Raw genomic sequence first — 26,872 nt, 5'->3', positions numbered from 1 at the left:
CATATTGTCATCAATCAATTCAGATCCCAAAAATAAAATTAGAACCCGAATTGAGGAGATCATCACCACCGCAAAGGCCTTCAACAAAGCCAGGAAGGAGAAGAAGTAAAGAGATTACAACAACCAAAGGGAAGAGAACTCCGGGGAGAAGGAATTTGTTGGCTTTAGCCATAGGTTTTGGAGATTTGTTTGATGTGGCTAGAGAAAACCCTAGCAGAACAATAAGGTGAGGACAAAAGTTGGTGAACAATTTTTTTTTTCTAGTCACTCTATTTGCTCATTTGCCGGATTTTAATATCAATATAATAAACTTTTGTTTCATATTTTCTTGTTTAAGCCATTAAGCGAGTCAGCTTAATTAATAGGGAAGGATCGAACTGAACTCAATTCTTTCAATTTAATTAACAAAAAGAGTTGGATTTACAATCTACACTCATAGTCTCCTTTTCCCTTTATGGTTAAAGCTTTTAAAATGAGATAAAACACATGTTACTGTTTTTAAAAATTTAAGTTATTTAAAAGAAAATGACTATTAAAAAAGGAGAATTAAAGTGGAGGAAGGTGTGATGGTGGCGAAGGAGGCCCAAATTGCTCCACCCCAAGTAGTTGCCGAGCCTCCACAAGCAACACCAGAGTGCTGGACATGGCATTTGGTACCTGTTGTTGTTTTTCTAGGTTTGTGACGAAGAAGTACACCGTACCAGTGTCTAGGCTAGGCTTCGAGTCATGCTCTCATCGGCTTCATAAAACCATTTACCATCGTACAAAGATGCATGCCTCCGTTTTGGGAAACGGATAGTATGCACCACTGCCTACAGACACCGTCCAATATCTTACTAATATCAAGACAATCTTAGCCTTTTATTTATAAATATAAGTATCAATGAATCTCAACCATCAGATTATGATTAAAATTTTAGGAAGCCATCCAGCTTATTTAACGGTCAACCTTTGTTGACAAAAACCTATGAAGTAGAAGAGTTAAACTATCTACTTTTTTACCCTCAATTGAATAACTTTTCTGGGAGCTCTTTCTCTTGGTGGTGGTGGTGGTGATGAACCCTAATAAGTTAGGGTTTTAGAATTGGGGGAAATCGGGAAAAAAGGGTAATCTTTTCTGGGCTTGGATCGAGAATAGAACATGGATTTAGGAATTGATTAAAGGAAGAGAACCCAACTGACTTGCTTAATCACCTTCATTAAAATCAGACATGCAGATTTCAATAATTTCTGATTTGTTGCCGAGATTGGGATCCCAATCAAACTTGAAAACCAACAATTGTCGATGATGAGTTCTGGAATGCGCCTTCATTGCAAAAGCCCAAGCCATCAAATCAAGAAACATAGTAAGATGTTGAGGGATCAAAGAAGGCTTTGGGTGAAAGAAGAGTTCAAAGCTTTACTGTCCCAAAGCTAAAACAAGGTTACCAACAAGAATTGATAACATAGAGACCTCAGTGGTGTGAAGGTCCAGAGGTATGGAAATCCCAGAAATTAAAGAGGGAAGTGGCTCAATCTTTGAGTCGAGCACCAGGTGCGCTTGATTTCTCGAACAGATTTTGTGGCTGAACCGATCTACAAAAGCTGCGGTGCGTGCCCAGATTTTGTTTTGGTCCATGGGTGGTCGCCTCTTCGCCTAGGCTAGAGAAAAAGTCACCGGATGAAGATGGTTGCAGTGAAGAAATCAATAGATGCAAAACAGAAGAGAGGGGAAGGAATAGGTTAAACTTTTATTTTACAGTTTTTTATCTTTGTTTTGGACTAACTCTGAGTAAACAGAAACGAACGAAGGTTTTTTTAAGACTCACGTGCTAAGCACGTGCTGCTGGTGTCTGCACACCGCTGAAGCAGAGAATACACTCTCTCCGTTTTGTTTCTTTGTAAACAAAGCTTTTGAATTTAGTTAAGTTTGCTTCATTTGCTTTGAACATTAAGTGTTTGCTTGGTTTTAAAAACAGTTTTGCTTCGGTTTTTGCTCGTTATCGAGCTTCTAAAAGGTTTTGTAGTGGAGGTTTGTCGCCATCATAACCAAAGTCGTATTGGTTCAGCGATGGAATACAACCTATTCCCCCCCTAAATTAAAAAAAAAAATATATATATATATATATATATATGATGTCCTCACTCGTGATTCATGACAACCCAACCAAGCCCGACACAATTCTTTCACTTCTCAACTAAAACACACACCCCAAGAAACTCCAGAACCCATTTTTAACTATGTCAAACTGCACTGTCGAGACCTCCACAGTTGAGACCAGCGATGGAGCAAAGCTCAACACAAGGCTCTTCAGACCCAGAGAATCCAAGAACGAGGGCAATGATCCTGTGGTGGTTCTGGTCCATCCCTACTCTGTCCTCGGTGGTTGTCAGGGCCTTTTGAGAGGCATAGCTGCTGGGTTGGCTGAGAAAGGCTTCGAAGCTGTCACCTTTGACATGAGAGGAGTGGGCAGGTCAACTGGGAAGGCTTCTCTTACTGGGTTTGCTGAGATCAAGGATGTGATTGCTGTCTGCAAATGGGTCTCTGAGAATTTAGCTACTAATAGGATTTTGCTTGTGGGTTCTTCTGCAGGTATGTGCTTGTGTTTAGCTCGTTTTTGGTGGATCAAGTGTGTTTGCGGTTAAGAATTGTATAGGCACTGTGTGTGTGTTGATGGGTTTTTGTTCGATCAAGTGGGCTGTGGAATAAATGAGAGTTCTTTGATTGTGGGTTTGGTTGTTTAATTGGTTTAGGTGGTTGATTTTGTGGATCTATGGATTGTTTTCAGGAAAAAAATGGTAGCTTTCTGTTCAGATAGAAGTGTACTGAATTTTTGTTGGATAAAGTAGGTTGTGGAATAAAGGAGAGGCTTTTTTACGTGGGTAGTTTTTGGATTTTGTTGTTCGATTGGTTTAGGACTTTAGTGGTTGATTTTGTGATCTGTGGAATTGTTCCTACAACACATGATAGTGTTTTAGTTTTGATAGAAGTGTTTTGGCTGGTGGGAGTTAATAGATTGATTCTTTGAATGATGCAGATTGATGAGTTGAGTGTAGTTACTACTTAGTTGTAGAAGTGTTTTAATTCGTCTTTGAATAGAATTTAGTATGTGTGTTGCTAACATTATCTTATAACTTGTATTTTGTTTTTCTTTTGCTAATTTTGAAGTAATCTGTAAGTTTGCTTATGCTCAACTCAACTGTCCATAAATATAAGTGGATCGTGATGGTGTTTGAAGTAAATATAAGTGGGATCCTAAAGTCTTTCTGCTACTGTAATGAGTTTTCTCTCTAGTTCGCTGATTAACTCAAATTGTACTTTGCATTGCATGAGTTAGAAGGATGAACTCTAGATATAAAACTTTCTGGATTCTGCCTTTGATAACCACAAGTGGCATGTTATAAAGCATTGGTTTTGACCGGAAGGCTTATTTATCTGTCCTTTAAAGTTAGTTCCACTACTGAAAAGGATTACCAAGTTTTTCTCATTTTGATGCCTTGCATACAGTTATCAGTGAATCAGATACCACTTCTTTGACCATTCAAAAATTAAAAGGAAACAATATGAAGATCCGATTCATGATCTAATATGACTAATAAACAAATCTGTACATTTGGCTAAGGATGGTCTTGGGGGTTAATTTGTATGTACTTATTACTGCTGTCTCTTAATCTTACGCCTTCACTCAGAATTCTTAATTATGCCTGTCTTGGTTGTACGACTTATACTACGTAATTGACTATCAAGCTCACCGACAAGAGAATAAGTAATAAGTAAAACACGAGGAGAAATAAATGGCTTTTAGTGAAGAATATGGTGCTCAAACTTTATCATTCTTGTGATAAGGACTTGCTTTAGGATTGATAGTTCTGTCATGGACTGCGTATGGAGAATTTTTAGAAGTGGAGTGTTATTTGTATACCCGTGATAAAATACTTGATATAAAGCCTAGTCGGGTAGTCCACTTTTGTTTGTTTGTATCTTTTATATGTATCACTGTAGCCAATTTCATTGATATTAGCAGAATAAATCCAGTTCTCATATGTATATAGTTTCCCTTCTTGTTCTGGTGCAGGTGCCCCTATTGCAGGCTCTGCAGTTGATCAGATTGAACAAGTTGTGGGATATGTGAGTTTGGGGTACCCTTTCGGCATGACTGCCTCAATCCTTTTTGGGAGACACCACAAGGCCATCCTACAGTCCCCAAAACCAAAACTTTTTGTAATGGGGACTCAAGATGGGTTTACAAGTGTGAAGCAACTGAAGAACAAGCTAAGGTCTGCGGCCGGCCGTGTTGAAACACACCTTATTGAAGGAGTTAGCCACTTCCAAATGGAAGGCCCAGCTTATGATACACAGATGGTGAATCTTATCTGCGAATTTATTGCATCATTGTAGATAAAAAAAAACCCATTTTGAAAGAGGTCCCATGCTGTGTTAAAATTCATCAGTCTCCTCTCAGCCTTGAGCTGCTGAATGTTGTTGTGCATATGCTAATTTCATATTGCCTGTAATCTGCAGGAGCTTGGCTGCCCTGCATGCTCTGTGCCACTAGTGTAAACTTAAGTTTTGTACTTTGTCATAGGTCATGATCAATAATAGACAAAACAATGGATATTAGATAGAGCCATCTCTAAAGCAATCTTTACATGGTCGTGTCATTTACTGCACCAAAACGAAAAGAAAAGGCAATAGAGCCATAAAAGAAGATTATATCTGGGCTTAAGGTTACACTAAAATGAAATGACACCTTAAAGCTTACCACTAACCAATAAACAGAAATGCCTAGTATTCACTTGGCTGGTCATGGAGTTAGAATATGGCACAACACTACATTACAAGCAGGATTACAACTGAGCGTTACAAAGCTCAGAAGATCACATGCCATCACCTTCAAAACGTTGGTCATCAGATGCAATTCTACCATCTCTCATGATTTTAGTACCATTTGAACCATCAATTGCGTGACCTTCTGCCATTTCATCATATTGCCGTTTTCTCCATCCTCGTTCTTGGTCCACTGATTGTCTTTGAGAAAATGTGTGTTCATCTGTTTTGAAACCCAATATTAGATAAATCATAGTGGTCATCAACAAAACATAATAAAACCTTGTGCGGTCCTGGCGCCACCAAGATATATTCACTGCAACGTATAAATCCATTGAAATTCATGGATGGAACTAGTGTAATGCAGGTAATCCACCTATTATGACAGAAAACAGGTGCTTGTATTTACCCTTCCTTATGTCAACAAGGGAAAAGATGAGCAAAACATTGGTAACACAAATGCACACAGCTTTAAACACCCATTTTGGGAGCCTAGCAAGCAATTTTTGATAGAAAAAGTTGTGCCGAGTGAATTACAGTCAAATCTGACTAACCGTGACAAAAAATACAATTAAGGCAGGGGAGCTTTATTAATTACCACTTTCACCATCTGATGCATCTTCAAGTGTTGCAATCGCATTGATCAATGCCAGTTCATGCTCCTGCAATTCAAAGACCCGTCATAACCCAGCAACAAAAAGCTTGAGGTAAACCAAATAAAATAATAAAGTTGATAGGTTCTTACTCTAAGAACTTTTTTAGCTTTCTCAATCTCCATGGGGTCAGGATGGCTAGCACCAAAAACCTTTTCCACCTGTAGGTTCAAGCATGGCGGGAAACATAAGTGACCACCAGCTAATTGGGGAACACAGGAAAACTCTGTACAAGTTTCCTCATACCTCTTTAATCAATGAGTCTGTATGAAGTATTTCAATGTCGCTCATGGCTTTCCTGCCAATACCATTTTGCTGTGGAGGCAAATCCTTCTTAGTCTGGCCTTTTGTGGTCCCTCTACCCTTTCCTGCACCTGAAACTGCACCACCGCGTCCAGTAGCCTTCTTAGTCCCTCTGCCAGCTCCAGGTCGACCACCCCTACGAGAAATCCCAGGATCATCACCTTCCCACCGAATATCTTCAGGAGATATCTACCATTTGAAGGTACACCATTTAGCTCGGATTGTAAAGTTATCAAATCAGTCAAGCATTTGGTTCTTTCAGAACACAGTAGCATAAATAGGATTGATCCCATACCACACATTCAGCAAGTCCTCTTTTAGGAATACACAAAAATACAGAAACACTTGGTACTAAAGAGATTCATGCTGATAAGAGATAAGTAATATTAATATAGACTAAAAAAAAGAAGCAAATGAGAAAACTTAACATCCAATAGCAATTTTAAACATTCATTCAGTTGAATGACATTGACAAGTAATAGCATGATGCTACTAGTAGTTCCGGAAAAGCAAAGTAGACCCAATGTTATTTTCATAGTAAAATGAACTGGCAAAATAAACACTACAGAGAGGCTTGCTGAGAATCAGAGTGCGTGTAATTGTCATCCATTTGTCAAAAAAAATGTGCAAAAAAGCAAGGCCACCAAAAATTCAGACGCTTTACTTTTCCAAATTATGAAACATGGATAAATTATAACAGGAAACAGTTACAAGAATTCATAAAACGCAAGAATAAGAAGCAGCTTTTACCTCTTTTAAGTTGACCCATTCCCAAGTTTCATCACCCGTATTCATATCATAAACCAGAGCATGTCGGCCCTGTCAAATTTCAACAATTATACGATCAGGAAAAGATTCTTTTGTTGTATGGTATGACTCACTAAGCTTTAGTCAACACAAAAGCATATACCTCAATATGGTTGTAATCAGTTATTAGAGCCTCATAGAAATGGTTGTCCTCAGGCCATCTTGTCCATACTTTTCTTCCAATCAACGGATCATAAGGTCTTGCCTCAGCAGGCTCAGTTGCCACAAAGCCACCTGAAGAACCTCGAGTTGGGGCTTGAGGCCTTCCAGTAATACTTGTAGAAGGAAACTGTGTGGACTTCAGAGGGAAGAAGCAAGATACTCCATTTCAGCAAAACAGATTAATAGATCCTAACCATGAACTTCAAAGCCATATTTTCTTAGTAAAGTTTTTAAACATACTGATTTTGACTTCTTGCTCCGAGCTCCTGGAGGAGGACCACGTCTCAAGGCTGACGAGGAAGGTTGCATAGATGGAGGGAGCACTGGAGATGGAGCACCACCATGTGGTAAAGAAGCTACAGACTGTGACGTTTTCTGTTTCTTACGTGATGCCGAAACAGTCGGACTAGATATACGGTCATGAACAGGCTGAGAAGCATTAAGTGTACTGGTATGAGGACCACTCGTTTTTCTCCACTCCCTATTATAATATTTCACACGAACAAAATATTTAGGAAAGAGCAAAAGTAAAAACAGATTTCCTGCTCAGAGAAACCATATAATCAAACCTTATTCTTCGGATCATGTCATCGGCATTGACCCTGGACAAAAGTTCTCTGTGTTCCTCATCCGATACTCTCAGCTCCTTTCTAAGTTCTGTTATTAAACTTTCCTTCTCCTGAAAATTACATAAGATGACTGACTTATAAATCTAATATATGTAAATCCAATATAACAGTTGGAGGAAAATATGACACACTAACATGACTAAACAAACACCTACCCATGTGATGGCATCGGATTGTGCTTTAAACGCCCGCAAGACTGAACAGTATGCTTCTTGCTCAATGTGGTGGATCTGTGTTTCCATATCACCATGCATCCTAGGTAATGGAGCAGAACCAACAGCTGCAGATCTTCCATTCCCAGAACTACGGCCTCCTCTTTGAAATCGGTTTTGATGAGATGGCGGAAGATCATCATCCGTCCCTGTAAAGGTCACACAAATTATAGACAACTATTGTTTTGGCCCTTAAATATTGCATAACTTTGCAAAGAAAACATAAAATCTTCTTTCATGCCCATCCACAGCAAATCCCTCCTGTTAATCAAAACATGTCAATAACTGCAAGCAACATACAATAGATAACTCCTTTGATCCGAGTCTCACAGCACAGGCATAAAACATATGTATAAAGAACAAACAGATTCTTTATTGCTGTTAAAGTTTTAGACTTCTTTGGAAGTTGTTCAACAGTGGCATCAATGTTAAACAAACAAGAAAACATGAACAAAAAACGATTTCCCCAATAGTCAACACATGAGTTCCAAACGGTTGCAGCAGGCAGAGATTTCATTCTTACAACTGAAAATGCACCCAATTACCACTGCCACTACTCCTACACTAATTCTAGCCTCAATCACCAACTTTTTCTGGCCTATCCGACTAAAAACCCATCAACAAGCACATGTATTGTAATCACTACATCAAAAACGTCTCATTGCCGTTATGTTTCTTGTTTCTCACAGTTCAGCTCCTTTCCACATCCAACCATCACTAGAATATATCGAAAAAGCTGGCTTCTAGTAACCAACTTCAACACATTAAACATTACAATGACCTTAAGGGTCCTTAATTTCTACCACAAACTATCACACTCACTCTTTCCCATCTTTCCACCTACAATGCATTACCATCACTCATGAACATTGCTTCAATTCAATCATTCCAAACCCAAATGCCATCAAAATCAGTACTTGGCCAGCAATAATCAAACAAAACCCAAAAACAACAATCACATAACCACAAAACTCAACAATTGAAGTTCAACAAAACACAAATCTCTATACCCAAAAAAATTCAACTCACCACTGCTATCCGAGAGCTCGTAGGCCATCACGGGCCCCCTTCAAGACTCAACCTTTCACTAATTCCAAACCAAACCCACGTCGAATTTCACTCACACTCGTCGGGATATCCGATCAATTTCGCCGACAGCTCGAACTGGGTCCCAGCGGTGCCGTGGAAGCCATCCCAAAATGTTGAAATTGGACCTGAATTTGTGACCGGGAGGGTTCCGTGAGCTCGGAGAAGTTGACTTGTGGGGTAGGGGAGTGGTGGAGGAGGGGCGATCGATTAGGGTTGATGGGATGGGGGATTGGGGATTTGGGAATTACTTGTGTTCTAGATTTGGGGCGGAATTGCAATTTGGAAAAGTTGAGGGGTGGGAAAGAGAGAGAGTGGGGAGTTTGGAGATTGGAGGAGGGGGTCCCTCCGGAGGGAAGTCGCGGACTTCAAACCAGTTCTTCTGGCGCTCTCGAGGTTTTTAATTAATGATACAGTTTGAGTTCCGGGTTTCCTATTAGGAAAAAAATGAAAAATGAAACTTTACTTATAACACTTTTTTTTTAAGTTCACAATCCGTACCTAAACTATTGTGGCAAGGTCAATGTAGTACCCCAACTCTGAGTTGTACCAATGTAGTACCTAAACTTATAATTCGCTATCAACGAATGGTCTGAACCCAATTTATGTTACGGCTCTGTTATCTCGGTCACGTGTCATGCACGTGATCACAAAAAAAAAATCAACAGCGGTACCCAAACTCTTGTGACAAGGTCAATGTATTACCCAAATTATGAGTTGTACCAATGTAGTACCCAGACTTGTTTTTCGTTATCAATGAGGGGTCTAAGGCCAATTTACGTCACGGTTTCGTCATATGGATCAAAATAAAAATGATATTTACCTAAATAACTCTATGTGGGTTCTAAAGTCCTAAATAAGAAACTCTTACATTAAATATCTAGAATTAAGAAAAAACTTACAAATTGGGCAAAACACTAACTCATTCTCATTATGCTCAAGACACCTCACCACCACAGTGTGGCATAGATGAGCTCCACCTCCTCTCATCCCCACCGCCTCCTCCTTCACCACCAACACCATCTTCGAGCACCTCCACCTCTCCTTGAAACCCCTGATCTATCGACACGTCATGATCGCAGACATTCACTCTGAGATTCTCGACCGCCGACTGCACCGCTTTACATGCCTCGAATGTCGTAGGTGGAGGGAGAGAATGTCGTAGGTGGAGGATGTGAGGGAGACGATGTTGTGGCTCAAGGCGGAGCTGCCGAGCTGGGAGAAGTTGTCATCGTGATTGAAGAGTTTGGAAAAAAACACAACCCGTAGTGTTGCTTTGCCTCGAAATATGAGCTCAGAAATACAGTGTGGAAAGAGTGAGAGTGAAGGAGAATGAGAAGAAAATGAGAAAAGACAATAAGTTATGACATGTGACCCAGAAGATGGAGTTGTAATATAAATTGGCTTCATACCCTTCGTTGATAGAGAAAAACGAGTTTGGGTACTACATTGGTACAACTCAAAGTTGGGGTACTACATTGATCTTGCTACAAGAGTTTGGGTACCGATGTTGAAATTTTTTGTGTGGTCACGTGTGGGACACGTGATTGAGATAACGAAGCCGTAACGAAAATTAGGCTCAAACCCTTCGTTAATAGCGAATTACAAGTTTGGATACTATATTGGTACAACTCAGAATTAAGGTACTATATTGACCTTGCCACAATAGTTTGAATACCGCTGGCAAAATTAACTCTTTTTTTTACTGAGTTCTTAGATAGGGCTGCATAGCGTTACAGCGACCCATCATGTATATTGTATTTTTTCAAAATTATTGTATATTTCATTGACATGATAAGATTTGTGGTTGAGCATGTATACTTTGCTGACTGGTTCCCGTCCTTCCTTTCCTTAGCTGAAGTTTTATTTGTCCATCGAGCTTTTCATCTTCCTTGTCTGTCTGATCCACTTCGTCCCCAATGTTGCATTTAGATCGAGTTGGAATAGGTGGGTTAGAGGCTTAGTTTTGTAGTTCAGTTTCAAGTTTCAACAAAATCAACTGTTTGTTGGAGTTTGAGCATAACATTTTCAGAGATTTTGACATTTATTTCTCAATTTTAGAGAAGTTTTGTCAAAACTATTAGAGATGTTCTTAGTGCCAGAGCAAAAAATTGTACTTGGGCCGTTGGAGTAACTAGAAGCAAGGCCCAATAAAGTCCAGTTTGTTCTCGGGACTTCCAAGAGTCCAGTTCAACCATCACCCTAATAACTCAAACCGCCAAGTGCTAGGCGAGAAAAGACCGCGCAGACGCTCAGAGGTCTACTGAACGCTCCGGCTCCCCCGCGTGGAGCTCACTCGCTTTTCTGTGAAGCCTGTGGGGTTGCCCCTTTCCTCCTCTCTCATTTGAATTTTCCGGCAAGTTCCTCTCGCTTCTGTCACTTGTTACTCCATTGCTTTATGCCAAAGTTTCAATCTTTGATCACAGCATGGATTGCGTTTTTGTTTTTCTATTGGTTTCAAAGTTTACAGAATTTGGTGGATAGTTTGGTTTTGATGGTGTTTTGGGTTTTGTGGTCATCTGGCTCCTATATATAATCTTGTACTCGTCACTTTCTGATTTGAGACTTGTATTACAAATCCAAGGTTGTATCTTTGAGTTTTGGTTTGGATATCCAAATCAGCCGTACAGTAAAACCCTTGAAATAGTAACACAGAGCTTTGGTTAAACACCACATATTGGCAAGTGAAGAAAAGAGTACCATGTTGATGAACTTGTATGCGATGCATGACTTTGATCGGATCGGTTACTGCATCATTAGGGTTATGATTTTGTCCCAACTTTATCTGTCTGATTTCATGGCTGCATTTTTTATCACTCTTTTGCAATGTAAATCATTTTGTGATAGCTTCTGTCTAGCACATTGCGTCATAGTACTCGGCTAAATTTAAAACTAGCCTTGATCTGTATAGCACATTGTGTTCTGGTACTTGGTTCATATAATTGCAGCTGCTGACAGTTGTGTTCCAAATAAATTCAATCTCCCCTTGCTGATAACAAAAGAATGTAGATAGATTTGTTATGCTCCTCAAAATGAAAGATGTCATAATTTTTTTATTGCCATTCATTTGGATTACGTGGATATCGAGACTACTTTGTCAATATATTCAAGGTTGGTGATATATCAGATGAGGCTGCGATAGCTGATGTGCTAATATGTTACATTTTAAAAAATAATCACCTCAAGGGATTCCAACAGCCACCCCCTAACAACCTGACAATGGAGAGATCAGATGATATGCTCATGACTGTGTCTAATGTCTTCGTGCTGTCATCTTTGTACTTTTTCTGTGCTACTCTGACTTTCAATTCAAAGAACTGAGTTAGGCTGTGTCTCATGAAGGTGAAACATTGTTATGAATTGGTGGATGCACTTCTACCATCACTGTTACAGAAATGACAAAATCTAGAAATTCTGATTTGTAAAGAGATGGATGAATTAGAATACGTTTTTGAATGTGAAGGGAAGAGATAAGTTTGACAGAATTGAAGAGATGAGATTGGAGAATCTAGGGAACTAAGAAAAATATGGATGGTGCTGCTCCTTGTACCATTTTCCAGAATCTTAATAGTTTGGTAGTCTTTGGGTGCTTTGAATTGAAAATTCTCTTCACGTCTGATGTAACTCAGTGTCTTTTGAAATCAGAAGACCTTTCAGTAGAACGTTGTCCATTGTAACAGGGTTATCATACACTGTTAGTTACAAGTCATCTAATTTTTCAAGTATTGATATTGATTAATCAAAATATGTTTTCAGTAAGTAACATTATGCTCTGAGCAAGATGGTTCCAATTTCTTTTGTTACTTTGTTGGCATACACTGTCCTAACTAAATTCTGAAAACAAAATTCGAAAGTAGAAGATTACATTAGATGCGCATAAGTGCGATGCCATTGAAATTCGTATAAAACACGTTATACCTTTGGTTCCATTTCTGGTGATTTTGGTTGTCTGCTTAGTTGTTATGTTAGCTTAAGCTCTGAATTTGTAACATGTGGTTCTCCAACAAACTTGCTACACGTGATTAAATTCTTCATTGACAGGGGGAACTGTCACAGCTGTGGTTCTGCTCCTTTGCATTGCTAAGCTCCCATTAATGTCCATGTTGCTCTTCCTACAGCTCGAGGATCAGAACCTATGTAACAAACATGGTAATTTCGTATCTACTACCACTGCCATTCACTGCATTACCTGGATCAAGTAATTATGTGCATATCATGGGTAATATTAATATTATATGTGCTTTTGGTTAGTAAAATAATTTCCACAAGACTACTAGGTTGTTTCCAAGTTTTGGTTGTTTTGAATTTTGATGGAGCCTGCCTTTTTTGCAAGACTATCTGAGTACAATTGATTTACACTAGTTTCATGTATCTCATTGCTGGGTCGTTCCGTGTCAATCGATCTGAAATAAAAAAATCACTACTGCAATTTGCAAGCTCAAACCTTCAAGAGAACTCCTTGGCTTACTTTGGTGGATATCATCCAACTCGAAAGACATACTGTGCTCTCATCATTGTTTTGCCTGTTTGGAGAGTTTCTCTTGTCTTTTTTTTACCTTCCACTCTTCCAGAGTCCATACATTTGCTTCTCCAATAAGCTTGCTAAAATGTGATACTGTAACATACTTGCTGTTCATTTCAGGGGGAACTCCATGATATACTTGTGGCTTATAAGCAGGTTTCGCTTGCTGTAATATATATGCTAGACTTGGTTGTTCATGTTGCCATAGTTGTCCTTTCTGTGAAGCCAGAACTGTTGAGGAACCAAAACAAAGATGGTAATTTGTATAGTCCACCTAACTTCTTCATTTTTGGCGATTAAGTATCTGATGTGTTTTTCAGATAATAACATGATTTCTGTGAGCATTTTGGTTCAAATTGCTATATTTCCTTGTTGCATACATTTTCCTATATTATTATCAAATAAGAACATAAAGTATGAAAAGATTTGAGTTTGCTTATTTTGCTCAATGATCTCTAAAAGCTGACTAATCAAGGCCTTTGGATAGTTTTCAGAAAGTCTTTGAAATACAGTTAGTTCTTTTATCTCTGAACGAATAATGACCACTATAATACATGATAAATGTATTTTATCAGACTATAGTGTTCTGCAAATTCTGTCACATTTAGTTTCACGTGAATAAAGGGAAGAATCGATGTGTGTAAGCAAACGTCAGTGGAGGAATCTTTTGAATTTATTGGTGGGGTTTGCATAAGTGAAAATTATTGGGGCGTCGGTGGAAAAGTAACAACTGTTACCATAATTTTAAACGCTATCACAAGGCTTCCCCTTCTTTGCTTTTCAGGATTTTGTCACCGGAAATCAGCTCCTTTCTTGCAGGGCATCAATTGCCTCCTCTGTATCTCCTTTTTCATCAACCATCATCAACTTCTCAGTTTTTAAGCTTGGTGCTTCTCAATTAGTGGGGTAAGTTTTCATGTTTATGTTTGGGAAATTTCAAAAGCATCTTATATAGTGTATATCACAAGTTCACAACTAGACTCTATCGCGTTATTCAAAGCCTCAATTCCTCAAAGTATCCTCCCTTCTTAATTCAGCTCCTTTCTTGACGGGTTTCAATGGGGTCCTCTTCATCTCCTTTTCCATCAGCTCAACCATCGTCGTCATCAACTTCTCAGCCATGGATGGATGGAAGAGTAGCTGAGCTGAGAGAGAGAGAGAGGAGACGGGTTGCAAGGCCATCTGGACTTATGTGAAGCGGTGGATTCTTCACATGGTCGGAAAGTCGCAGGATAATCAAGGAGTGGTTAACTTGAATTCCTCTGAACCTCTTCCTTCATCATCAGAACCTCGTGTCTATAAGTATGATGTGTTTCTGAGTTTCAGGGGTCAAGACACTCGGAGGGGCATTGTATCTCAATTACATGATCGGCTGCAAAACAATAGAGGAATTAAAACATTCATGGATGATAAAGATCTTCAAGTAGGGGAATCTATTTCTCCCACTTTCCTAAAGGCAATCGAGGAATCAAGGTTTGCAATTGTCGTTCTCTCTCCAAACTACGCCTCTTCTCCTTGGTGTTTGGACGAACTTGCAAAGATCTGCGAGTGCATGAAAGACCAGAACAGAATTCTTCCACTTTTCTATACTATGGAACCCTCTGATGTACGGCACCGGAAGAAAAGTTTCGAAGAGGCTTTCAAGAATCATGAAAGATCTGGGCGATACACATCAGACAAGGTGCAACAGTGGAAAAAAGCTTTAAACAAAGTGGCTAGTTTCTCAGGGTGGGATACAGACAATATCAAGTAAGCATCATGATGATACTATGAATTTGGATTTCTTACTGAATTTCGTTGTGGATATTTGTTTGACACTTGATTCTTCGTTCCTTGTAGGACTGATGAAGAACTTGTGGAGAAAATTGTGGATTTTGTCTGCAAAAGAATACAACCTTTTGACAGTGAGTATACTCTGTCCACCGAAGATTTTCAAGAGTATGGAGCAACAAAAAAAGCCATGGATGAGGTTATGGAGGCGCTTAGAGATGGCGATGTCACTGCTGTTGCGGTCCAAGGAATGGGCGGCGTAGGCAAGACAACCTTGGTAAAAGAAGCCGCTGCACAAAGCAGAAAAATTGGCCTATTTCATCATGTCATTATGGGTGTGGTATCCCAGCGCCCTGAATTGACGAAAATTCAAGATGAGTTGGCAGAGCAACTGGGCATTGAAATAGAAGAGAAGACAGAAAGTATAAGAGCTGCAAAATTGAGAACGGAGATAATGGGAAAAGAAAAGATTCTTATAATCCTCGACGATGTCTGGAAGAGAATAGAATTGGCACACATAGGAATTCCCAGCAACAAGGAGCTTCAAATACGCAATTCCAAAGTCGTACTCACCACAAGGAGAGTGGATGTCTCTAGTGTCATGAGATTCGAAAGAAAGATAGCCCTCGATGTCCTATCAGAAGATGATTCATGGTCCCTGTTTGTTCGAAACTTGCCTACATCTTTGGAATTCATGGGTTTTGAGAATCTGGCGAGGAGGGTGGCTGGAGAATGTAGGGGTTTACCGGTTGCATTGAAAGCAGTTGCAAGGGCACTCGGAGATAAGGATGTGGTAGAATGGAGAAAGGCAGCTCAACGACTAGAGAAGTCACAATATGCCAATCCTAGCCATGATGAAGATGATGAGAACGCAGTCAAATGTATAAGATTGAGCTATGATTACTTAAAAGATGAAGACCACAAGTCATGCTTCTTGCTCTGTTGCCTATTCCCAGAAGACCATGTAATAAATATACAAGACTTGTTCAGGTATGTGGTCGGAACAAGATTCTTTCAAATTGCCGAAACAATAGAAGAAGCCAGAGGCACACTAGTTTCAGTAGTCAAGTATCTGAAAGACTCTAGCTTGCTTTTGGATGGCGGGAAAAATGGATGTGTAAAGATGCATGATGTCATCCGGGATACAGCCATTCGAATTGCGGAAACCGAACGTGGGTTTTCAGCGAAAGCTGGCTTTAGTTTAAAGGTTTGGCCACACGGATTGGATGGAGGCTACACTACTATTTCACTTATGAGGAACGAAATTAGCAAGCTACCCAAAGAAGAGTTGGTATGTCCGCATCTCCAGATTTTGTTACTAAATCAAAATCCTGCTTTAGATAAGATCCCAGAAACGTTCATCAAAAGTCTTGGTGATTTTGATGTCAGCAGCACTAGTATTTCCATATTACCCCAATCATTCAGTCTCTTGACCAACCTCCAAGCTTTGTATTTAGATAATTGCGATGAATTGATTGACATTTCTGTAGTGGGGAAACTTAAGAAGCTTGAAATTCTAAGCTTGAGATCTTGCAAGAAATATTTGCTGGGAGAAATAGGACATTTCACCAATCTAAGGATTTTGGATATCATTCGCTCTTCACCAATCACAATTCCATGTGGAGTGATATCAAAATTGCATAAATTAGAAGAACTGTACATGGGGTACTGTAAATGTGAGAGCTTGGGGTTTGAAGCTGAGGGATGTGGAGAAGAAACTGATATTGGGTTTGGTGAGATAGTGAGTTTATCAAATTTAAAAAGATTGCATATCGGCATACCTCATTACAAATGCATCCCTAACGATGTTGAAGCCAAACCAGATTGGAATTACTTTTCTATAATCATCGGCCGGCCCAGATCCTTTTCCAAATTAAAAGATTGGGATTCAAGATCATTGTTTCTTTATGGAGCAACCATTAGCATGTTACCTGATTGGTTTATCAACGCGGTGGCAAACAAGACAGAGAAGCTAGAGTATCATGACTGCAGAGAATCCCTTGTTATGGAATATGACCGTGGGAGGTTACATGGACTCAAGCATCTCAAAGTACAGGGAGAACTTCGTAAATGCCGGAAAGAATTGGTCAACACAACAGATCGAGTTCAAAAAGGACCACTGTTTGAGAAGTTGGAAACCTTGTCTCTGAAGCATCTCTTCCACCTTGAGGAATTGTGTGTTGGTGATTTACCACCTGGGTCTCTGGTTAATCTGAAGTTACTGCGGATAGATGATTGTGCGGTGAAAAATGTATCAAAATTTGTACAAAGATTGCCAAGTCTGGAGGAAATCGAATTTCACAAGGTGGGACAACTGGAATATGTGTTTGGATGCGAAGGGTCTAAGCCGAAAGAATCAAAACTGAGAAATGTGAGATTGTTTGGTCTATATTCAATGAAGAACATTTGTAGTGGTCCTTCCCCACGCGTAATGTTCCAGAGTATTAAAATTCTAGTCATTGGCGGTTGTGCGCTGCTGAAAAGTGTGTTCGCATCTGATGTAGCCCAATGTCTCTCTCAATTGGAAGACCTTCGTGTACAGCACTGCCGCTCGTTGGAAAGAGTAATTGAAGAAGTGAAGAAAGAGAAGACGACTCTACCAAAATTGAAGAAGTTGCGTTTGCAGAAACTTCCAAAGTTGTATGGTGCAAGCAGCAGTACTGTTGATATCGAGTGTCCTTCATTGGAACTCGTGGTCGTGCTAGATTGCCCCCATCTTCCATTTTCCATCCTCAAGTCCTCAGAAAGCGGGAACGGGTTTTCAGCCTCCGCTGCTTCTGCCTACTTTGGCAGCACGAACCCAGTCTTGTGTTGCAGGTGACAGTGCTCAGTTGTTGAGTTTCAAACAGGTTACGCAGCTCCTCTGGTGCTTCTAGCAGACTACCAAAAGCTTGGATTGGTTAGTTCTTTACCATATCAACTTGTGTTGGCTGATTTTCTCTTAAAAACTGAATTAGTAAAAGATATCTTGTAGTCATTAACTCATTCCAGAGAAGCACTTGGTTGACGTTTAAATTAATGAACTCATTCTAAAGTAGTTCCCTCTTTCACTCGTTTTTCATTATGTTCAGGGTAGCTGTGGCTGCAAATCCAATTGATCTAATAGAAACTTTGCTGGATCGTGACTTTCAGAACAACCAAAGACAGCCATTATAGGAACCTTGGAGAGTGAAGAGATCAGTAGACATGTTCGATCAGGACGGCATTTAACTCTCGCCACTGGTATGCATGTGTATATCACATTGTTAACAAATTTTACAATACCGTGAATATATCAAATGACATTTGATTTGCAACTTGTACTTGTAAATAAATCGTTAAAAGAATTCAAAAATCCTGTCATGTATATATCTATACTCAAATTTCATGTAGTGACACCATTCAAGTGACTTATGGCCTCATAATGATTGTATGATCATAGTTGTTCTACAACATTTCCATCAGAGGCCAGACTAATGTCCTTAAAGATGTTTCTTATATTTATCTTTCCCAATAGCAGTACCAATACTGATGAAACTTTCGTGTTATCTTAGATGGTTTAAGTATTGATTTAATTTCTTATCCACTTGTAGAGAAGTGGTACGCAGCCCTATGGTGGAAGAACAATGTTCTGTCCAGGTTTGCTTCCTGTGGAGCTGAATAATGGAACCATGGTACACAGCTGTCTATTCCTATAACATTAGAAGACCTGTAATGTGCCGTGATATGGCCATTGAGGAGTTCATTTTACTGATGATATCTTGCTGGGAAAATCCCATAAAATGGCAGGTGGAAGATATTCACGTTGTTGGTTTCCCGAGTAAACTTCTTGAAATGAAAATAATGCAAGTTCTTCGGTTCAAGCAAGGACAGGTTTAAACATGTCCTGGAACTCCTGATAGCTTTAGTTCTATTATTCATCTTGATCTTTGGTTCAACTCTTCTTCTATGCTGCAGATCTACACTGTGGGTGTTTCAGTATTTCTAGGCGGTAATAAGCCCTCAGGAACTGCTAATGTTCGTGGAGATATAAGAATAAATTTTTCTTGTGATCCAGAAATCTCCTCGAAGCTGGTTCGTGATTTTGTTCTGTACATGTTCTCATTTTTAGTTAGTTCGATGGTCGGTCAATATGCTGTTCAATGCCATTTAACAGGTTGATCTTACTTTGGATGAAATGAAAATGGGATCCAGGTGATTTCTAGTTACAACACGGTCCATTTGTTGTTAAGACAATATTCAACTCTCATTCGTGATACATCAAGGGTATGAATGTAATATATATGATTATATCCACTCAGGAGAATTACTACTGGCTGGAGAGGATTTTGCACAGCTACCAGTCAAAGATCTACACTGGTGATGTTGGGACTTGTTTTGAGGTTGGTCACTATAACCTTGTCTACTGTGTCCTATTTGATTAAGTTCAGTTAGGGATCCAGTTAGACGTTTTAAGTGAGTTTTAAGATAGATTTGGTTGGGGGAAATGATTTTAAGCCGAATTTGGTTGAGGTTTTAAGGTAGACATAATTAAAATGATTATATTAACTTTAATTACGTCTTTGTTGCGGACTCAAGAGGAAGGTCGGTTAAAAGTTAGACAATCTCTGACCCCAGGAATAGCACAGTTGGCATTATGAAATATACTACCTATCCTTGCATTGCTTGAGGTCGTTGTGGTTCAATTGTATGTTGATCTTGTTTCTCTAGTTCACAGTTAGACGTTTCAGATTAGGTGGATTGAATGGTAAACCCGTGCATGTGAAGGATTGGAACTTCGATACAAGCAGCTTGTTATGAGACTATTTAGCCTTTTAGCCTTTGTGATATCTCATATCTCTTCTCTTAATAGAGCATTGAGGATGACTATCCACCTGTTCCTTCTATTCTTGCAACTTCTGCAGTATCTTACTCCCATAAATATACTATTTTTTCGCATATGGCCTCATGAAAAGTTCATAACTGCATTGAAGTGAAATTTTCTCTGTTTCCAGTGCACTTATATACTGACAATTTTCTCATATGATGTTCATTAATAGTGTGGTTCCACGTTATAACTCTGATATTTTCAAGATCTTATATATATATATATGATTTTGCTCTTTTTCAGTGAAGGATGCTCGTTGCTGTCAAGGAAGTTTCCTTGCTTGATCAAGGACACAAGGGGAGAGAAAGAGTTTTCCAACTTGAACAGGTGATATTGGCTCGTATTTCATGTTATGCCATGGAAAACGACGGCGGTACCTAAATTTAAAAATGGCTAATTTATTAGTCATTTCTATAGGTATCCCAATCAATTTATGTGTCATCGAAACTATTATCACTAATAGCCTCATCTTCTTGATCAGTCCCAAAGTAAGGGTCTAGATCTTCATGATTATTATTATCAGATATTATACTCTTAGGAGAATATAATTCAAAATAATTAAGGGATGAGGTCTCAGATGAAGACTCAGAAACTGATTCTTCCTGGATCTCGGGAACCAAGTCTTTAGAAGACTGATCCACTGGCGGAATATTTGAGGTGCTAGCCTCTGGATGCATCTTTTTAAATGCTTCTTGATTATAGTTAAATAATTCTTTACTTAACTCTGTTGAGATTTTCATCTCTGGATTTGAGGATTTTTCCTCTAAATAAATTTTTAGTTTTTCAACTAAATTTTTATAATTTTTATCCATTAAAATTATATGGATGCAATATGACTTACTGAATGAAATTCGTATGATCTAAGAGGCATACCCATAAACAGCTATTGATGCGCCCATTAATAATATAAACAACAAACATAGTTACGCTCATAAAATAAATCTGAAATGAATGATCTGGAGAGATGATAGAATAATAGAATACTTTCGAACTTAAAGATTTTTAAAGCCTTCTAAAAAAAAAAATTCCTAGCCAAGTCCTAGAAATCGAAGAAAAGGATCTTAGACAAGTGGCCTTCTTTCTGGTGCTTCTACTTCTTAATCTATAATACCCCAGCAAAAATTCTTACTAAATCCCCAGGTGATAGAAATTAGTTTTGGATTATAACACTTCTGCCTAAACGTCTACGCTATCCATCGCTGCGACTAAGCGGCTCCATAGTTTCTTCCTATACTAACCTTTTCCAACCTCTGGGTTCTTTGGGATAGATTTGTGGTGGTAAATAGATAAAAGAAAAGAAAGCCCATAATCAAATTAAGACTCAGACTAAGCTTATCCTATTTCTTGACCTATTTCTTTGTTTCAAAGTTCGTTTGAAATAAACTAGAATTCTTAGAAGTCTACTAAAAATACAAAAGAGTTCTAAAATTCAGATCATCAATCCATCTCAAGATCACTTCATCATAAAATGAGCAAACTAAGTTGTTCCATACATTATAAACATATTGGCCATCACTGCTTAGGGCGTAGCCCCTATCTTACTACTCACTCATTAGTCTACTAATGCAAACACAACACTTTTATTGATAAAATGAAAACTTACAAGAATCTCGAAGTGTGCCTATCGAGAGGGAGAAGAGAGAATTCTAAGGTACTGAATTCTGGTGTGTCTAAACCAAGAGAACTCTTTGCCTTATATAGGCTAGGAGGTTTGGTAAAAAGACCAGAAGGGCAGACACGCGGAGCCATATCCGTGGTTGCCAAAAAAAGTAGGGGCACCCAAGTGCGTGCCAACTAAAGATGCCTAATAATGCACTAGCTGCACCGGCATAAAACTTTTACAAAGTAAAGTAGAGGTACAGGACCACCTCTTTATTTAGTGGGTATTTGGCCCTACATATTGAAGTCCAGCAGGACTCCTTGTGTCTTTATCCTTTAACCACTTTTGGCTCTTTTATGAGTGGGTTCTTTTGGTAGGATAAAGTCGACCGCAACTTCGTCGTCTTCCAGTAAAGACTTAGGGAATCGAGCCTGGTGGAAGATGTCTTGACTTTTGTCCAATAGCATTTTCTGGAATTTTACTCCTGCTAAGCTGGCACGATGTTGTTGATAAAAGATTATTCGATATAGATCCGAATGCATTTGATACTTTGGCTCTGTAGAGGTAAGAGCGAGAAAAGCATCGATTTCTTGTAGGCCTTCAGCACGGGCCTTATCTCCTGGTCCAAGGTATTCTGGGTCTAGAACTTTGGGCCTGAAGTGATTGTCTGTGTCAAGGTTTTGGACCTCGAAGCAGATGATTATACTGGGCCATATAATCGGAGCATTTTCTCTCCAGAATTTTCCAGTATGGGCTTCTCTTCCTTCTGCAGGACTTATGAACACTGGTGGCGCTGAGAAGATCTTGTATTGAACAGATTTGCTGTCCTGTTGACAATACCTGAAAAAGTTAGCAAATTCAGGGGGGCACTTGTCAAATTGTTCTTGTGCTGTCGAAATGATGCCATAGACGAGTCCGGCATCTAGCAATTCCCAAAGCATTTCACTTGGAATGGGCTTGAGGATAAGAACTTGTTTCCTGTATTTTGAAACTTCAATCATGTCAAAGCAGTCATTATATTTCAAGCTTGTTGGGCCAAAACATTTCTCTAGCCAAGCATGATTATCTTGAGCAGTCTTAATGCTCCAGAACATTTTTACCCATCTGTTGAATTTAACAAAGAACTCGGGGTAGATCTGCTCCACAATGTCTTGAGGTAGCAAGTCCTGTAAATGTTGTTCAGGAAAGTTGAACAGTTCTGTTTTCATAGGCGAAAAATCATAATTAAAACGAGAAGTGGGGACTTCTATTTTTGAAGATTTTTCAATTTTTGATGATCCTTTATTAAGTTGGTAAAATTCTTTTTCAACCATTCTTAAAGTAGGTACATCTAGATTATTCTGAAAGAGATAATCAAGCATTTCTTTTTGATGCTCAGTTATCGGTCTTTTGGAATTGGGAAGCCATTTTTTAACCTTCAGGGGATTATTCTGAGGTTTTAAAACAAGGTTTTGGGCTTCATCAGTTTTTGATAAAACTTTGTTTTCAAAATTCAAAGGTTTCTTTCCTTTGTTTTTCTTAAAAACTTTTGGTACAGAGGTACCTTGGATTTTTGGTAAATCCACAACCATCAACGGATTTGTGGTGCCTTTACCGAGAGCCGTTTGCTTCGGGCTAGTCTTGACTTTCTCCTGGTCAAGATCAGTTTTCTCCGATAACAGTTTAAACTGGTTCGGAGGTACTTTCTCATATTTTACCATCTTGGGTAAAGAGGAAGTAACTGGCTTGAGCGAATCGCTCACCACCACTTGAGCAAATGACTGCCCAGTTTTGGCTTTTTCTAACTTAGCCTTTTTCAGACGAAGCTGTGCCAATTCTTCTTCTAGGAGAAGAATCTCGAAGTCTTTGTTGATGCTGTCTTGGGTTGTCATGTTTTAACCTGCAAAACAAATAAACAAAGAGTAAGCTTCTAGCCCGTTTATGTCATTACTTTCGTAAGACAAAAGCTCTGATGGCATTATCTGTTTTCCGGATTTGTTGGACATGCAAGACCTCGCGTTAAAGCATCGGCCAAGACATTTTTACTGGATGCAACAAATTTTATTTCCATCCATTCATTATATGTCATTATATCCAATTTGTCCCTAATTTGTTTTTGAGACCTTTGTTCATTTATTTCTTTCTTAAGAAATCCTATTACTGCTGTGTTATCAACATATAACGTGAATTTCTCTAAAAGGAAAATTCTGAACTTCTTTAGAGCGTTTTTAATTGCCCTAAGTTCTTTATCAAATATTGTCCAATTCTTTTCCGTTTCAGACCAAGTTCCTGAACAGAATCTAGCAATTTTGATATCTTTGTCATAATCGTTTCCGATACGACGATAGAATTGTAAAACACCAGCCCAGTGAGTATCACTAGCATCTGTTGTTACAATTAACTTATCACCTGAAATAGGTAATTCTAGTGGAGGTAGTTTTTGACAAATCGCTTTAATTTGTCTAACTACTTCTTTATCCTTGTTGGTCCAAACAAAGGTTTTGTCCTTTTTTAACTTATCCTGCAAAGGGATTCTTAGTTTAGTTACTTCTGTGGTATAATGATTTACCGCATAGTTAACTATTCCAAGGAAGGACTGTAATTCTTTCTTATCCTTTATGTCTTCGTTAAAATCTTTTAACTTGACAAGGACGTGTTGTTGTAAAATGATTCTACCATTCTCAATTTCACAACCTAGGAATTCTATCTTATTCAGACCTAATTCCATTTTCTTTTTACTAATGACTATACCATTCTGTCGGAGAGTCTTAGCAATATTTGTTACATGTGTAACGTGTTGTTCTTTAGTTTCTGAGAAGACTATAATATCGTCTATGTAGACTGCACTATATTCTTCATGTCCTTCAAGAACTTTATCCATCTTACTCTGGAAGATAGATGGGGCAGTAGCTAATCCAAAGGGCATGACTAACCATTCATAACTTCCTAATGGTGTAGAGAAAGCCGTATAAGGAATACTACTTTGTTCCATTGTAACTTGGTAAAAACCAGATTTACAATCGAACTTGCTAAACCATTTTTTATTCCTAAGCTGGAGGAATAAACTATCCTTGTGAGGAATTCGGTAAGCGTTCTTCTTGATGCAATCATTTAACCTTTTATAGTTGATTACCATCCTAGCTTTTCCTCTAACTATCTCAGCATGATTTCTAACCATAAATGCTGGGAAAGACCAAGGAGAGTGGCTTTTTCTTATTAAACCTAAGTTTAATAGTTCTTTAATTTGAACCTCAGAGTCCTTAAGGTCTATTGGGTTCGTTGGAATTGGCTTAAGTCTAATAGGAGTTTTTATCTTTTTATGATCTAACTCTTCTTGACTTAACAACTCAATTTTACACTTAGGATGTTCTTCTAAGTATAATTGCAAAGGGTTTTCTGAAAACGTATCTAGAAGGATTTCTTCTATGTGTTGTTTCCAATTATCCTCATAAGCTTGAGCTATTTCCAACTCTGTATTTTTTATTTCAGTATTTGCCGAAATTTGGGTTATGGATCCACCACGCTCAGCAAGCGAAAACTCTGATGTGGGATTTTTCCATGGGTTTATTTCCAAAGTTTTTCGAACTTCATGAAATGTAAATTGATTATCTGGCGTAGAGACCAGATTTCCTTCAATTATTAGTTTCTCCTTTTGTAAATTTATCCAAAAGGGATTACCAATTATTATGTCGTGTGACATTTGATTGTGTTGATAGAAATCGAATTGGTAGGTTTTACTTCCTAATTCAAAATCTACATTATACGCCTTATGATCAATATATCCTAAAGATTCATTGGCATATGAAACAGTTTTCTTCTTGTCCTTAATCCAAGACTCTGGTGGGAAAACATGTTCTTTTGCTAGCATTAGACTGCTTCCTGTATCAGAAAAGCATCTAACCTTATAGCTTGGGTATCCTATGAATTTTAGGGTGATATCTAAAAACCTTAGGGTACTCATTGAATGAACTTGTTCTATCATGATTTTATTAGAACTTTCCGTTTCTCCTTCTTGTTCACTTTGTGAACTTTCTTCTTGTTCTGAATCTTCAGACTCTGAACTGTTTGAACTTTCATCACTTGACTCTAGTTCGCTATAGATATCTTCTAAAGTATTATCCTGGCTTGTACTAGGATAGTTTATACTTAGAGTGAGATCTATAGGTTGAAAACTAACATTTTTATGCTTGTTTTCTTTTTCTAGCTTATTGCGAAGTTGAAGGGCTTCAATTTCCAATTTTACTAGTTTGATTTGTAACTCTAGTTCTTCTAAACTAGGTTTCTTGTTAACTTCTTTTTCTGAAGTAACTTCTTCTTTTAACTGACTCCTAGGAATAACCTGTAAAAAGGCACGTATCCTAGCTTCGTTAATTAACTCTTGTTCAGTTAAAGACTTGATCCTGACATTTTCGGATCTTGTAGACTCTTAAATTCTCTTATCCATTTTAGAGCTACTGGATTATCCTCGAAAGGATCATCTTCAAACCTAAACTTGCTAGTCATATCCTGAACTAGAACTGTAGGTTGAATTATCACTTGAGTAATCCGTTTCTGAATACTCATAACAACTTATTGACTCGTTGTCACTTAAGTCAATTTCATCTACTGCTAAAAATCCTAAGTCTTCAATTTGACTTACTTTTTTAGCGAAAGACTTGTTAGGACACCTATTGGCGTAATGACCAATTTTTTGGCATCCAAAACATTTTACCTTATTAACTTCCTTTTTCTTAGAAGTTCTAGGTTTCTTCTTTATCCACTTTGGTTTAAAGTTTCTTTTAAACCTATTAGATTTTTTGAACTTGGGCCTAAACTTCTTCTTCTTTCTTGTTTTGGGCCTTTTACTTGTGCTAATTTTAGCACAACCAAATTCTAGATTAGGAGGGTTTGTCTTTGAACATATATTCCTAACTGATTTTTTGGTTTGTGATCTAATTCTATTGTCTAGACAGAATTTTTCTATTCTTTCTTTGACGAATTTGATTCTACAACCAATTGAGTCACGTTCATCTTCAACGTACTCTTTTCTCATCAATTCACCAAATGGCTGTGGCAACTTGGTGAAGTAAAGTCTAAGATATTCAGTATTTAAAATGTTACCATTTATCTAAAGTAACCTACTGAACGTCTCATTGTATAAGTCTAAATAATCTAGACTACACATTTTGATATTATTAAGGTATGTTAAAGCTAAGTCTTTAGCTTTGGATTTATCGGCCTCTCTATCTAGATGTCCGCAAATCTGCCACCTTAATACTTGTCCTAGGTATCCGCCTTTACCTTGGGACTCATTGAACTTTGATAACCATGACGAATACCTATCTGTTTCACAGAAGGCTTGCCATGTTACCTTAGCATTTCCATGGAGAGTGTTCTCCATATATGCTATTTTGCTTTCGGAACTCCAATCAGAATGAAGTCCTAGAGCAATGTCCATGGAGGATTCCCAGTTAGAGATCTCCAAGTTTGCCGTAGACAAATTATTGCAAAAAAGCA

General features: G+C 38.4%; 3 protein-coding genes across 5 annotated transcripts; 2 read left to right on the top strand and 1 right to left on the bottom strand.

Annotated features, from left to right (window-relative positions):
* The first annotated feature begins 2,162 nt into the window (after window positions 1-2,162).
* On the top strand, window positions 2,163-4,604 carry LOC126785925 (uncharacterized). Of its 2 annotated transcripts, XM_050511606.1 has the most exons (3): window positions 2,163-2,572; window positions 4,056-4,342; window positions 4,502-4,604. In XM_050511606.1, the coding sequence occupies exons 1-3, from the start codon at window positions 2,221-2,223 to the stop codon at window positions 4,538-4,540; spliced, it is 678 nt and encodes a 225-aa protein (XP_050367563.1). In that variant the 5' UTR covers window positions 2,163-2,220; the 3' UTR covers window positions 4,541-4,604. The 2 variants fall into 2 exon arrangements, with proteins under 2 accessions (XP_050367563.1, XP_050367564.1); XM_050511607.1 differs by having other exon boundaries at window positions 4,056-4,604.
* On the bottom strand, window positions 4,580-8,931 carry LOC126785919 (protein EMSY-LIKE 3). 2 transcript variants are annotated; one of them, XM_050511598.1, is made up of 10 exons: window positions 8,603-8,931; window positions 7,517-7,722; window positions 7,302-7,411; window positions 6,973-7,213; window positions 6,674-6,868; window positions 6,514-6,582; window positions 5,707-5,952; window positions 5,553-5,621; window positions 5,406-5,469; window positions 4,580-5,030 (listed from the first exon to the last, which is right to left on the bottom strand). In XM_050511598.1, the coding sequence occupies exons 1-10, from the start codon at window positions 8,628-8,630 to the stop codon at window positions 4,858-4,860; spliced, it is 1,401 nt and encodes a 466-aa protein (XP_050367555.1). In that variant the 5' UTR covers window positions 8,631-8,931; the 3' UTR covers window positions 4,580-4,857. The 2 variants fall into 2 exon arrangements, with proteins under 2 accessions (XP_050367555.1, XP_050367556.1); XM_050511599.1 differs by lacking the exon at window positions 4,580-5,030 and adding an exon at window positions 5,061-5,347 and having other exon boundaries at window positions 5,380-5,469.
* A 3,704-nt stretch (window positions 8,932-12,635) lies between these two features.
* LOC126785929 (disease resistance protein At4g27190-like) lies at window positions 12,636-20,261 on the top strand. The gene is made up of 11 exons (XM_050511611.1): window positions 12,636-12,808; window positions 13,302-14,087; window positions 14,219-14,930; window positions 15,021-17,850; window positions 18,023-18,173; window positions 18,524-18,604; window positions 18,720-18,803; window positions 18,888-19,004; window positions 19,087-19,124; window positions 19,232-19,312; window positions 20,041-20,261. The coding sequence occupies exons 3-4, from the start codon at window positions 14,395-14,397 to the stop codon at window positions 17,770-17,772; spliced, it is 3,288 nt and encodes a 1,095-aa protein (XP_050367568.1). The 5' UTR covers window positions 12,636-12,808; window positions 13,302-14,087; window positions 14,219-14,394; the 3' UTR covers window positions 17,773-17,850; window positions 18,023-18,173; window positions 18,524-18,604; window positions 18,720-18,803; window positions 18,888-19,004; window positions 19,087-19,124; window positions 19,232-19,312; window positions 20,041-20,261.
* Window positions 20,262-26,872: the final 6,611 nt, after the last annotated feature.

The sequence above is a fragment of the Argentina anserina genome, chromosome 3 (assembly GCF_933775445.1).
Source record: "Argentina anserina chromosome 3, drPotAnse1.1, whole genome shotgun sequence".
Classification (NCBI taxonomy): Eukaryota; Viridiplantae; Streptophyta; class Magnoliopsida; order Rosales; family Rosaceae; genus Argentina; species Argentina anserina.
This window is presented reverse-complemented; position numbering and strand designations above follow the sequence as displayed.

Coding starts and splice junctions, on each gene's coding strand:
- LOC126785925 (XM_050511606.1), top strand. CDS start 2,221: ATGTCAAACTGCACTGTCGAGACCTCCACAGTTGAGACCAGCGATGGA. Junction 2,573..4,055: donor GCTTGTGGGTTCTTCTGCAG/GTATGTGCTTGT, acceptor GTTCTGGTGCAG/GTGCCCCTATTGCAGGCTCT. Junction 4,343..4,501: donor CAGCTTATGATACACAGATG/GTGAATCTTATC, acceptor TGTAATCTGCAG/GAGCTTGGCTGCCCTGCATG.
- LOC126785919 (XM_050511598.1), bottom strand. CDS start 8,630: ATGGCCTACGAGCTCTCGGATAGCAGTG. Junction 7,412..7,516: donor AATCCGATGCCATCACATGG/GTAGGTGTTTGT, acceptor TGTAATTTTCAG/GAGAAGGAAAGTTTAATAAC. Junction 7,214..7,301: donor GACATGATCCGAAGAATAAG/GTTTGATTATAT, acceptor ATATTATAATAG/GGAGTGGAGAAAAACGAGTG.
- LOC126785929 (XM_050511611.1), top strand. CDS start 14,395: ATGGTCGGAAAGTCGCAGGATAATCAAGGAGTGGTTAACTTGAATTCC. Junction 14,931..15,020: donor TGGGATACAGACAATATCAA/GTAAGCATCATG, acceptor CGTTCCTTGTAG/GACTGATGAAGAACTTGTGG.